Genomic DNA, 13,693 nt, shown 5'->3' with positions numbered 1-13,693 from the left:
TGTACCCGGACGACAAAAACAAGCCTGCAGAGGGGGGGGGGCTAAACAGGTGGGAGGCGGGATCTCAGCAATGTTTGTTTAATCCACTTCCTGTCGCATTCTGATCCCGTCTTATCTGTGTGGGCGCAGGCGAGCGGAGGTGACTCTGGATGGCGTTTGGCCGAACGATAAGACGGCCTGCATGCAGATCCGGAGCCCCGAGCGCCTGACGGAGATGAACTACGAGGGTCGGCTGGAGAAAGCCTCGCGCAGACAGGGAGCTCGTTTCCTGGAGTACAGAGCAGAGACGGGATCCTGGGTGTTCGAGGTGTGTGTGTGTGTGTGTGTGTGTGTGTGTGTGTGTTCGAGGTGTGTGTGTGCGTGTGTGTTCGAGGTGTGTGCGTGTGTGTTCGAGGTGTGTGTGTGTGTTCGAGGTGTGTGTGTGTGTGTGTGTGTGTGCACATAAATTAGATGAACATAAGCTTATAGTTCGTCTAATAGAAGAAACCTAAATTACTATATAGATAGATAGATAGATCTATATCTATATCTATCGCCGTATCAACGTGTCACATCAATTGTTTTTAATCCCCCCCCCCCCCCCCCCCCCCCAGGTGGCCCATTTCTCCAAATATGGCCTCCAGGACTCTGACGAGGACGAGGAGGTCCCGCCCAAAGCCGACCCCAAGAAGCTGAAGACGATGACGTCACTTCCTGCCTCCCAGCAGCAGGTGGCGCCACAGGCTCAGGTAGAGCAGCCTGCGCCCACCGACACGCTTCATCCCCACTGACACACCTGCTGAGGATTAGAGGAGCTGTCACTCAAAGTCTCGTACAGCAGCTCTTTTAATCTGAACTACCGCTCGTAGCACTATGCTAACCTGAGAGCAGGAGAGCGTTCAGGTTTTATACTTTCAGAAAGTTGTTCTGCACCAAAACCAATAATGAAATGACGGCGAAGGTTATTAGCTTCTAACAAAGTGAGCGGTGACTGTGCGTGTGCAGATTCCTTCATGAAGGACGAACACGAGGATCAGACGTGCAGCTCGTTCTGCGTTCTGTCTTTTAGACACCAAATCAAACGTGTTACAGTAAAACGCCGTCGCTGCGTTCACATGCGCAGAGGATCCTGTGGCCCTTGTTTTGTAAAAGACAATATGACAGTGAAGATGACGAGAACTCTTCTTCTGGACATGTTTTATTCAGCTTATTAAATGCTCTGCCTCTGAAGAGCCCCACACACACACACACACACACACACACACACACACACACACACACACACACACACACACACACACACACACACACACAGAATAGAACACTTCAGGAAACGTTTATGTTTTAAGGTTTGTGTTCACAGGATGTTATATTATTATGTCAGAATACTTAAAGTTTAAATCCTGTTCAAGTCAAGAGTCAAATTGATTTAGTGGTTAAAGCTTTAACCTGCTGCAAGATGTCTGATATAAATTGTGCTCGTTCTTATTCTGCTATTAATGAAAGAAAAACTAATAAAGTCCTGACATTTGATCTTTGGTCTGTACAGTTTGTGTGAGCAGCTTCTCTTTGGATATAAAAGCTTCTTAAATTTATCTTTAATGCTGTTTTCACCCCAAACAAATATTCGCCTCGCGTTACTTTCGCAAGTTTGACCGCGGCATCATTTGTGTTTATTCCCGTTACTTGAGGATGGATTAGTTTAGTTGACTAACGCAGTGTGAACCCAGAACAAACATTCTGCTGTCATTTAATCTCAAACAGATGAACAGGAAGCAGAAATAAGTCGGTCAGATCAGTAAACAGGACCACATGCAGACGGCTCTTAAAAGGCTTGTTTTCTGAATGGAGTTTGGTTGATCAGCGCTAAGCTAACTGTAGCTGCTCCACAATACACACGGACTTTAAAAGGTTTCAGATGTTTGTTATTGATGACGACAGACAACGATAATTTAACTCACACTTTCAGACTTTTACGTATGAAGTTAAAATGTTTCACTGACTCATGGACTTGCAGAACGCGGCCAGACATAAAGAACCTTCTCTGGAGGAACAACACCAGCAGTTGGATTAACTTTCAGAAGTTTGAAGTTTATTCTCAACATTTATTCTTGAAATGCAAAAAAAAGAAATCAGAATTTATTAATCCCAAAACATAAAGCGTCTCACTTCCTGAGTGTTTGGCTCTCACACTCGTCTGAAGACGTGAGAACACGAGAACTTCAGCGGCTTAAAGAAGTTTAGCAAAAAGGAATGAAATGTTAAAAGACTGAAAATAAAAAGTGGTTGAGGTTCAACAACTTGTTCCTGTCGGCTGACCTCCACGCCACTCTGTTTGTCTTCAGTCCACCGTCGTCGTGGATCTCCCGGGCGGCATGGCGGAGTTGGACAGCGACATGGCCGACATCACGCAGAGCTTCCCGACAGAGAGCATGCTGGGAGGAGAGGAGGACAGTGAGCTGCTGGCGGGGGAGATGGGAGGGAAGCTCGGAGGTCTGATCTCCGCGGAGCACGACGTCGTCTCTGCATCCAGCCACATGGCGTCCTCGCTGGGGATCAACCCGCACACCCTCCAGGTAGAGCCGCCGTCCCCCCCTACACACAGGAAGTACATCACTCCTTCAGAATAAAAGCCTTGTTGAACTGTGTCGTGTGCAGATCATGAAGGCGTCTCTGTTTGCTGAGGATGAGGAAGACATGTTTCAGGATCAGGCAGCGATGAAGGTCACCTCTGACGTCTCGTCCCCTCGCCTCGTGCTGCCGGGAGCTCAGAGCCGACCCTCAGGTACCAAACGCACAAACTTCCTTTAATTTGGTCATTTATGACAAAAACATTCAAAGCTTCATCTAAAACCCCCCCCCCCCCCCCCCCCCTGCAGTGGGTGGCCTCCTTCAGGCTCGGTTCACCTCCGGCCTCTTCTCTCAGCTGTCGGAACCCCCCCGTCCTCCTTCTCTGTTCCGAGGTTCCCCGGCTGCCGTCGAACCCCCCCGCTCGCTGCACTGGGCCGGTCCGGGCCCCTCCAACTTCCTGCTGCCCCCCCGCACTCCAGAGCCTTCGGTCAGGACGGTGGGCGTCCGGCGGCTCGGCGGCCCCGTCCCCCTCAAAGAGTCGGTCACCCAGGGGAAGGTTGGTCTGTCCCTGAGTTTAACTTCAGCCTGTGAGCCTGCAGACGGCTGAATGTTAAAAACTAAACGTGTGTTTGTTGTTTTTCAGGGGAGTTTTCTGATGGACGCCGGCCTCTTCACAGGTCGCTCCTTCCGGGTCGGCTGGGGTCCCGGCTGGACGCTGGCGCACTGCGGACGCACACTGAGCTGCACAGACCAACACCAGGAACCTAAAACAGACTTCAGCTTCCTGCCAAAAGCTGCCAGGAGCAAACCGTAAGAGAGACACACACACACACACACACACACACACACACACACACACACTTACTTATTGGGCTTATTCTCCAGAAATAGTGTTAAAGAGGAAGTGTGTCCTGCAGGCTGATGGAGAGCTCCTATAAGGTCGTGTTGGAGCAGCTGGCGGGTCTGCAGCCTCCATTGAACACCAGCGAGGAGGACGGGGAGCGGGAGGAGAGCTGGACGGTGCTGCAGCGCCCCCTGGAGATCTGCCTGAAGCACAGCACCGTCGACACGGTCGAAGCCTCCGCCTGCCCTCTGGTGCGCCCGCAACCCGGCGTGGCAGCGCTGCACGAGTACGCCGAGTGGATCCGCGAGCTGAACGACCGACAGGGAGACGCAGACCGTAAGTGAAGCGACGCGTCACAAACTAGAGTCAGCGTCTCACAACGAGACTTCAGTGATCTCAACTCAACAGTTTAAATCCTGTGAATCCTTTGAACCAACAAACAATTCTGATGCTGAGATCATTTTATTACTACGCTCTGTACCCGGGGGTGGAGCGGGTGTTGGGGTGGAGGGGTGTAGCTGGTGTTGGGGTTTAGCTGGTGGAGGGGGTGTTGGGGTGTGTAGCAGGAGTTTCCGGCCTCTAACAGTGGTGGTTGCGTGTCTCCTGCAGCCCTCCTGGGCTCCTGGGCGGAGGTCTGGACTCTGTGTGAGGCCCTGTGGGGCCGGCTGGGTCCTGCAGATCAGGAACCCGACGTGGAGCTCAGCGACTACGAGCAGCAGCTGGAGCGGAGGCGGACCTTCTCGGCCTGGCTGTCCCGCGGAGCCACCGTCAGGGTGGAGGAGGAGGTGGCGCTGGCGGGGAAGGGTCGCCACACGGAGGCCATCTACAGCTACCTGACGGGCAACCGCATCAGTGAGGCGTGCAGACTGGCCCAGAAGGAAGGTGAGCGGGACACCGAGCGCTGCAGACGTCATGTTGTTACCTGATCACACAAACAAGTTGCTGACAGGAAACACAAACTCACTCAATCTTATATTGAGATGTTGGTTTAAATCAGGGAGCAACACGAGATGGACAGAAAGGGTTTGTTGTCTCACTTTCATTTCAATTAAACTCGCGTGAAACAAACTAAATAGAATAATAAACTAAGGATTAATTAAGTTTGATCTGTTCTCATCTTGTAAAACTCACACGCAGCTTTTTGTCCTCAGGAGACCACCGTCTGTCCCTGCTGCTCTCTCAGGCCACGGGCTCTCAGTTCTGCCGGGACCTGCTCGCCCTGCAGCTCGCCGACTGGAACCGCATGCAGACCGACAGCTTCCTGCCCGAGGAGCGGCTGCGCATCTTCACGCTGCTCGCCGGGAAACCTGTACGACACATATACTTCCTGTTTGACCTTTACTGGCGTCACAGCTGCTGGCGGGTTCATCTCACACCTTGAAAAACTCAAATGCTGATTAGTTTATTTACAATACAGGAAGAATTATACAAAAATAAATAATAGTGGTAAGAATAAAATCTAAACTATAAAATGACAAATACATTTAAATAAATAGATTAAATGTGATAAAAATCTTAAGTAATATGCAGTAAATGAATCAAAAAGAAAACTAATTAATATCATAAGTGGTAAGAAAAACAGAACTAATTAAATAAAATTCAGAAGTTAGAAATAAATAAGTGATAATAAATAATAATAAATAAATAATAATAAATAAGTGATAATAAATAAATAAGTGATAATAAATAAATAAGTGATAATAAATAAATAATAATAAATAAGTGATAATAAATAAATAATAATAAATAAGTGATAATAAATAAGTGATAATAAATAAATAATAATAAATAAGTGATAATAAATAATAATAAATAAATAATAATCAATAAATAATAATAAATAAATAATAATAAATAAGTGATAATAAATAAATAATAATAAATAAGTGATAATAAATAAATAAATAAGTGATAATAAATAAATAATAATAAATAAGTGATAATAAATAAATAAGTGATAATAAATAAATAAGTGATAATAAATAAATAATAATAAATAAGTGATAATAAATAAATAATAATAAATAAGTGATAATAAATAATAATAATAAATAAGTGATAATAAATAAGTGATAATAAATAGTGATAATAAATAAATAATAATAAATAAGTGATAATAAATAATAATAAATAAATAATAATAAGTGATAATAAATAAATAATAATAAATAAGTGATAATAAATAAATAATAATAAATAAGTGATAATAAATAAGTGATAATAAATAAATAATAATAAATAAGTGATAATAAATAAGTTGATAATAAATAAATAATAAATAAATAATAATAAATAAATAATATAAATAAGTGATAATAAATAAATAATAATAAATAAGTGATAATAAATAAATAATAAATAAATAATAATAAATAAATAATAATAAATAAATAATAATAATAAGTGATAATAAATAAGTGATAATAAATAAATAATAATAAATAAGTGATAATAAATAAGTGATAATAAATAAATAATAATAAATAAGTGATAATAAATAATAATAAATAAATAATAATAAATAAATAATAATAAATAAGTGATAATAAATAAATAAATAAGTGATAATAAATAAATAATAATAAATAAGTGATAATAAATAAATAATAATAAATAAGTGATAATAAATAAATAAATAATAATAAATAAGTGATAATAAATAAATAATAATAATAAAGTGATAATAAATAAGTGATAATAAATAAATAAATAATAATAAATAAGTGATAATAAATAAATAATAATAAATAAGTGATAATAAATAAATAAATAATAATAAATAAGTGATAATAAATAAATAAGTGATAATAAATAATAAATAATAATAAATAAGTGATAATAAATTAATAATAATAAATAAATAATAATAAATAAATAATAATAAATAAGTGATAATAAATCAATAATAATAAATAAGTGATCATTAATAAGTGATAATAAATAAGTGATCATTAATCAGTATATGTTAATTAAAAACCTTTGAGAGAGTCTCCTGATGCAGTGAATCTTCTCCATCCCTTCTTAATCCACAGCTGAACGTTTGGAGGAAATGTTTCCTGAATCTCAGCGACTGCGAGATGTTTGTTTGTGAAGTGCTTCCTGTTTCCTGTTTCCTGCAGGTGTGGCAGTCGTCGGACTCCGTGGTCAACGTGTGCTCTGAGCTGGACTGGAAGCGCTGCGTGGCCGTCCACCTCTGGTTCATGCTGCCTCCGACCGCCTCCGTGGCCGACGCCCTCGCCAGATACGAAGCCGCCTTCCAGGTGAGCCGCCCCCCCCGTACGCTGCGGTTGTTATTCCAACAGAAGACACGAACATATCTAAATGTTTCGCTCTTTGCTCCTGTTCAATCGTTTTATACTTTTTAAATAATAATATACGTCAATGGGAGACTTCAGATAAAGCTTTTCAAAATAAAAGCCCCGAGATGGTAATCTGATTGAAGTAAAGATTCTTCATATTTTCCTGTAGTTGCATCTTTTAGTTTTAAACACGTCACAAAGAAATTAAACTTCTTTTACTCAAATGTCCAAACTTGTGGAGCGCTCTGAGAGAAGCGTTGGCACGACGTGTGCCGACTGCTCGGTGAGTTTCATAAGATATCAATGTCTTCACTTCGGCTTCATCAACCAGCCGGTGATGTTCCCGCAGGTCTCGGAGGGAAACTTTGTCTTAAGTTGACGTGTTCTTGTGTTTCAGGATCGTTTTTATGTTGAATGTCTTGATCAAATGTTTTCACTTTAACACGTTGTCCTTAAAACCAACCAGGGCTCGTGTGAGGGGGGGAAGTACGCCTGCGCCCCTCTGCCCCCATACCTGGAGGCGGAGCAGCCGGACCTGGAGGAGGAGGAGGAGGAGGAGGAGGAGGAGGAGTCTAAACGTCCGCTGCACGACCTCTGCTTCCACCTGCTCAAACTCTACAGTGACAGGTACACACGCCGTCCTGCAGAGTAGTGACACGGTTCAGTCTGCAGAGTCACAATAATGAAAGGGATCAGGGTTTAGCAGAATGCTCCTTTAACGTGTGTGTGTGTGTGTGTGTGTGTGTGTGTGTGTGTGTGTGTGTGTGTGTGTGTGTGTAGACACTACAGCCTGCAGCAGCTGTTGGACCCTCTCACGGTCACCTGGGAGCGTCTGGATTACCGCCTCAGCTGGCACCTGTGGGGCGTCCTGCAGGCGCTGCACTACAGCCACCTGAGCGCCTCGCGGCAGGGCCTGCTCCACACCAGCTACGCCGCACAGCTGGAGAGCGCCGGCCTCTGGCACATGGCCGTCTTCATCCTGCTGCACATCCCCGACCACACGTACGTCCCAGCTCTTCTTCACAAAAATAAACGAGTGCATTCTGCGCAAGCGCCGCGTTCTCCTCCGCCGGGAAACGTTTCAAGTCCTCGCTGCAAAACACTAAAGTTCCCTGATGTTTCCTCTGCGTTCCTCAGTCAGCGGGAGCGAGCCGTGAGGGAGCTGCTAACCCTCCACTGCCCGCTGCAGGACACGGACGAGTCTGCGCGGAGGGAGCGCTTCCTGACCGAGAGGCTGCGGATCCCGGAGCGGTGGATCCACGAGGCCAAGGCCACCCGAGCCCGCCGCGACGCCGACCGGCACCAGGAGGCCCTGCACCTGTACCGGGCCGGATACTGGAGCCAGTGTCACCGGCTGCTCATCCAACACCTGGCCTCAGGTCGGGAGAACAATCTCTATATATATATATATATATATATCTCTATATATATATATATATATATATATATATATATATATATATATATATCTCTATATATATATATATATATATATATATATATATATATATATATATATATATATATATATATATATATATATATATATAGAGATAGATCTCTCTCTCTCTCTCTCTCTCTCTCTCTCTCTCTCTCTCTCTCTCTCTCTCTCTCTCTCTCTCTCTCTCTCTCTCTCTCTCTCTCTCTCAGGGGTCGGCAACCTTTACTATCAAAAGAGCCATTTTGCCTCTTCCACCAAATAAAATGTGTCTGGAGCCGCAACACATATTTCATAACACAGCTTAAGTTGTATATAATATATATATAGTTATACTATATTTGTTGCATTTATGAAATTACAGAAATACAAAGGAAACTGTTGAGATTGTATTGTTGTTTTTAATTGTTATTCGGACAACACCAAACTCTTTTAGCGGTATCAACTCAATGATCTCTTCCTGCATCACAGCGCTGTCTGCTCAGCATCAGTCACATCACTTCATCGCAGGCGATTGAATACGCTTCAGCTGAATTGATGTCCTCAGTTTGCTGTCTGGTGATGTGTGTTGACATTTTAACGGCCTTGTCCTTGACGGTCTTTGCAGAGAGAGACATATCTCAAATGTTCTGAACAATTTCATCTTTGTTTTTGAAGTCTGAAAATAGATGCTTCTTTCATGTGTCCATCTGTGAGCGGCTTTCCACGCCGCACTATCTCCTCAGAGGCCACAAAACTAGCAGCAGTAGATGAGTTTGAAGACTTATAATATGATATTTGCTCTGCTCCGCTTTCAGCAGAAGTTCAGAAATCGCTTTTTTTCGCGCATCTCCAGCTCCGTACTTTTCGGTAAATGCTCGTGTGTCTGTTCTTGAAACGTCTTTCGACGTAACATTTTTTGTTGTTAGCTAATTTCTCGCCACATATCAAGCAGACAGGTAAAGCAGCATCGTTGGCAGTAAAAGCAAATGCATCTGTCCACGCAGAATTAAACTCTCTTGTTTCCTCCGAGACTTTTCTTTTTTTAGTTGTATCCATTGTTAGCTTAACCATTGTTAGCCGGGGGTCGGAAACTCAAGATTAGTCCCCTGCAGGGAAAGGCGCCGCGCCCGTAGACGCAGGAGAATGTGACGCATGTTTTAGTGGACGAAATGTAAACATTAAATTAAAAGCATTTCAGTGTCACAATATCACCTCCAAGATAAGAGGTGTTCCGTTTGAAAGATCGTCCACGGTGCAACAAAGAAACGCATAAAAATAATGTTATTTATTGTCAGAGCTTCAGGAGCCACTGCAGAGGGCTTAAAGAGCCACGTGTGGCTCCTGAGCCGCAGGTTGCAGACCCCTGATCTAGATGGATAATTCCCAACTTTCTCGTTTCCTTCAAACAAAGATCCTGAAATATTTAGAATTAAAAATAAAAGAAGTTTCCACGAGCTGTAAAGAGTTTAAATGTTTTGGGAGGCTCATAGTAATATTGCATGTGTATTTAAAGTAGTTGAAACCTTTACTAAGTCATTTGGGGAGTTGAATGCTGAGACTTTGTACTTCCTCCTGCAGACTGCATCATCAACGACAACCACGACTACCTGCTGGAGTTCCTGGAGGGGCTGGCGGTCCCTGAACGCAGCGCCACCATCCAGGACTGGGACACGGCGGGGAGAGTTTACCTGGACTACATCCGAGTCATCAACACTCTGCAGGACATACAGCAGGTACTTGATGAAGTATTTATACTCGCAGGACATACAGCAGGTACTTGATGAAGTATTTATACTCGCAGGACATACAGCAGGTACTTGATGAAGTATTTATACTCGCAGGACATACAGCAGGTACTTGATGAAGTATTTATACTCGCAGGACATACAGCAGGTACTTGATGAAGTATTTATACTCGCAGGACATACAGCAGGTACTTGATGAAGTATTTATACTCGCAGGACATACAGCAGGTACTTGATGATGATCGTAAGGTTACTGCATAAACAAACGACAGGAAGCTGAAGACGAGACGCAGCTCTGCACGAGTTCTGCACATTATTTACTTTATGAACAGGAGCAATACAAGCATGAACATACTATTACTGTTTATTACATATACATATATATATGTGTGTATATATATATATATATATACTTCACTTAATGCAGTTTATATTATTAATGTTTATATTGTTTATATTAGGTGTGTGTGTGTGTGTGTGTGTATGTATATGTGTGTGATGATGGTAAATGTGTTGCAGATGGAGAGCGCTGGTTACGAGCTGGAGCGTCTTCACAGTGACGTGACGTCTCTGTGCAGCAGAATCGAGCTGCTGCCCTGCAGCTCCGCCAGAGACCGTCTCGCCCAATCAGGTGAGAGCGCTGCTGCACCGACACACACACTCGTTTCTCAGGGAAATCTGAGCAAACGCACAAACACGTGTTTAGAGTCGTTATGACTTCGTTATTTATCAAAGTCTTAATATCCAAACTTTTATCTTTATCTCAACATATTTTACCTTTTTTATTTCAGTCTGAAGAATGTTCAAACTGTTTCTCTAAATATTTGGGGAGAAGTGTTCATCAGAGCAGAACCTGCAGAACGTCATGTTTCTAACTTCATGTTCCATCTCTTGAGATTTCGTGAAGTTTATGGAACAGAAACACACGTTTCTGTTTACGGCCCGAAAACCCAACTGATAAAAAGTCCAGAACCTGAAGCATGAAGGAATAATAATTATATATATATATATATATATATATATATATATATATATATATATATATATATATATATATATATATATATATATATATATATATATATATATATATATATATATATATATATATATATATATATATATATATATATATATATATATAATATAATATAACTAATAATAATCTGAGAATATTCAAAGCTCAGAATGTAACCTAAAGGAGTTCCATGAAAGAGGGAGAATCCCCACGTTGAGGTCGGTCAGTGAAGGCAGCTGCTGTTGGTGAGAATGAAAACCTGCGAGCCTCCGCTAACCCCCTCCCCCCTCCCCTCTCTCCATGCAGAAATGGCGAAGCGTGTGGCCAACATCCTGCGAGTGGTGCTGACCCTGCAGCAGGGCGACGCTGCCTCTGACCCCCTCAGCATCCCGCTCGCACAGCTGGCGCCGCACATCACCCGCCTGCCGATGCCGGAGGACTACACGCTGGAGGAGCTGCGCGGCCTCACGCAGTCGTACCTGCGGCAGCTCATCGTCAGCCAATGAGAGAGCGGGAAGGCTCACGTGTTCCCTGCAGATTGAAGAAGATTAAAAGGCGTTGAGCTGCTCAAACATCCTGAAGTTCTGATGCAGAACGTTTCCAAAAAGCAAAAACAAACTTGAAAATGAAGTCGGGAAAAAGTTTTACTCCGATCATTCCTCGTCAGTGTCGGGGGAGAACTTTATCAGATCAGCAGTAAGTGGCTGCGTCGTCCCGTTCGTGGTCACAGACCGGTGGACTAGTAAAACCATCTGTGGGGTCACAGGTGACGACGGGGCGGAGCAGAAACGAAGAGATGAGCGACGGAGTCTCGGCTTCATGTTGGAATCTAAAACCATCCTGCTGGTTCCCATCTGTTAGAAACATCACAGCTTATCGGGTAAAGCTGCGTCCCGGGACCCCACGGACCCGGGTCACGTCTGCTCGTCGTGTTTATTCTCCTGAAGTTCTCCCCATGAAGCGGACTCATCTCCCGTGTTTTATAGCGTCTTTGTTGCCGCACTACACGGTGCATGTGAGCGTTTAAATGTTTGACCTCTGACCCCCAAAGAAAGCGTCGTGTTATTGATCAGATCAGACAAAAAAATGTTGTTTCATTCTGAGATTTGGTTTTATTCAAACCGCCGTCAGCTTCGCGTGGCGTGACGGCGGCGTCCGTCATGTGAATAAAGACGATTATCTTAATATTAAAGACGAGCTGCAGACAACGTGCAGAGTGTAACATGCATAACGGTCTATTTTTGTAGTGTGTGTGTGTGTGTGTGTGTGTGTGTGTGTGTGTGTGTGTGTGTGTGAAGAGTTTCCTTCCAAAGACGCGCTGCCAGACTTCATGTAATTATATAAATATTGTATATTTTTGGAAAATGAAACCGAGAATATGGTTTTTATTCTCCAGCTTTGATGAATCACCTGGATGCAAAGTGTTTGTGATGAAACTCTTCACCTGTAGATTCATCAGGATGCTCCATGTTATCCTCCTGTTAGTGTGTGTGTGTGTGTGTGTGTGTGTGTGTGTGTGTGTGTGTGTGTGTGTGTGTGTGTGTGTGTGTGTGTGTGTGTCTCCGTGTTTCTTGATGATTTTGTTGATAATATTTTTTAATAAAGTCGAGTAGAAATAAAGTTTTTTTTCATGGTATACTTTGATGTCTTTGGATTTATTGCCGTCTCACCTGAAGTCTCACCTGAAGTCTCACGTCATCGTGCTCCGGTTTCATGTAAGACGATATCTTCACGGACCGGCCTTCAAAGTGTGGGGGGGTAAATATGACGGAATAAAACAAATATAAAGTGCATAATAAACTGAGCATTAGCTGAGTCAGTGGGAGCTGAGCTGGTGTCTCTGGGGATAAAGTCTTCACCAGAGGTAAAAGGTTTCTTGTCTTAGCGACAGGTGAGTCACGTGACGCTCTCCGTGCACTCGCAGGTGTTGATGTGGTGCCATCAGTCATTCTTTATGTCCTTCTTGTTCATGTTTCTTTCTTTAAAACAACTCCCAGGGCTCGTCTTTTAACGCCAGGTGCAGTTCTGTGCGAGCCTGTATATTCTGCAGAGCGGACATGAGAATCACCTGTACAGGTAAACACGTATTCTAAGTGACTCCTGGTGTCGTCTTTAAATGTCTCCTCGTTGGGTCTTTCCCTTTTCAAAGCTCTTTAAAGACGTTTGTTTAGCCTCATTGTTGCTCGTGGGCTTAATGTTTGAAGTATCACGTGACAGACGAGCGTCAGACGCACAGACGGATGTATCCGCTGATTTAAAAATAAAATATTTTATTATCTCCCCGGAGAAGATGTGAGTTGAAGAGAGTTAGTCACAAATCTCTAGAAGGTGTCCGCCATCTCCACTTCCTCTGTTGATCCTGTCCCCCCCCCCAGGTCCCTCCACCACCGCACGGCTGCGATGGTGGAGCTCGCCAGACCTCGAGGGGAAATGTGCCAATATTATCATTTAATATTAAAAACTACATAATTACATCTTCACACTCTGTTGGACTTTCTGACCCCAAACAATACATCACTACAGTTTATAGTAAACTGGGGGGGGGGGGGTAATATTCACTGGACAAACTCAGAAAGAGATTAAAGTCACACATTTAAGAGAAATAACGTGCGTGTGGCACAAATAAATCTCTTTCAAATGTAAGTTTTTATAATCTCAGAAAATATTCACGTTTTTTCCTCGTAAAAAGATAATTTTAATCGTAGAGAATATCAAATAACATAAAGGTTTTGTTCTTGTAAATGTACCTATCTTAATCTTGGACCTTTTTAAAACTGATTACCCCATTTTTATAATATTTAACATGTTATAAAACGG

The 13,693-nt window shown here is 42.9% G+C and overlaps 1 protein-coding gene across 12 annotated transcripts in view; it reads left to right on the top strand.

The window, feature by feature from the left end:
• The window catches only part of nup98 (nucleoporin 98 and 96 precursor), a 28,750-nt gene extending 16,238 nt beyond the window's left edge, over window positions 1–12,512 (top strand). For 6 of the 12 annotated variants that reach the window (XM_029447580.1, XM_029447577.1, XM_029447573.1 and 3 more), the window contains 17 exons: window positions 1–49; window positions 130–307; window positions 594–728; window positions 2,325–2,555; window positions 2,638–2,764; window positions 2,859–3,106; window positions 3,194–3,360; window positions 3,468–3,730; window positions 4,004–4,276; window positions 4,546–4,703; window positions 6,514–6,654; window positions 7,160–7,320; window positions 7,474–7,695; window positions 7,831–8,072; window positions 9,692–9,846; window positions 10,348–10,489; window positions 11,183–12,512. The exon at window positions 1–49 is cut by the window's left edge and continues 90 nt beyond it. In XM_029447580.1, the coding sequence (XP_029303440.1) occupies window positions 1–49; window positions 130–307; window positions 594–728; window positions 2,325–2,555; window positions 2,638–2,764; window positions 2,859–3,106; window positions 3,194–3,360; window positions 3,468–3,730; window positions 4,004–4,276; window positions 4,546–4,703; window positions 6,514–6,654; window positions 7,160–7,320; window positions 7,474–7,695; window positions 7,831–8,072; window positions 9,692–9,846; window positions 10,348–10,489; window positions 11,183–11,382 (3,092 nt within the window). In that variant the 3' untranslated portion in view covers window positions 11,383–12,512. Of the gene's footprint in view, window positions 50–129; window positions 308–593; window positions 729–2,324; window positions 2,556–2,637; window positions 2,765–2,858; window positions 3,107–3,193; window positions 3,361–3,467; window positions 3,731–4,003; window positions 4,277–4,545; window positions 4,704–6,513; window positions 6,655–7,159; window positions 7,321–7,473; window positions 7,696–7,830; window positions 8,073–9,691; window positions 9,847–9,886; window positions 10,199–10,319; window positions 10,490–11,182 lie in introns of those variants that run through there. The other 6 variants (XM_029447582.1, XM_029447579.1, XM_029447578.1 and 3 more) reach the window with 4 other exon arrangements.
• Window positions 12,513–13,693: the final 1,181 nt, after the last annotated feature.

This window comes from Cottoperca gobio, chromosome 14, assembly GCF_900634415.1.
Source record: "Cottoperca gobio chromosome 14, fCotGob3.1, whole genome shotgun sequence".
Taxonomy (NCBI): domain Eukaryota; kingdom Metazoa; phylum Chordata; class Actinopteri; order Perciformes; family Bovichtidae; genus Cottoperca; species Cottoperca gobio.
Note: the sequence above shows the minus strand (reverse complement) of the source record. Positions and strands in the feature narration are given on the sequence as shown.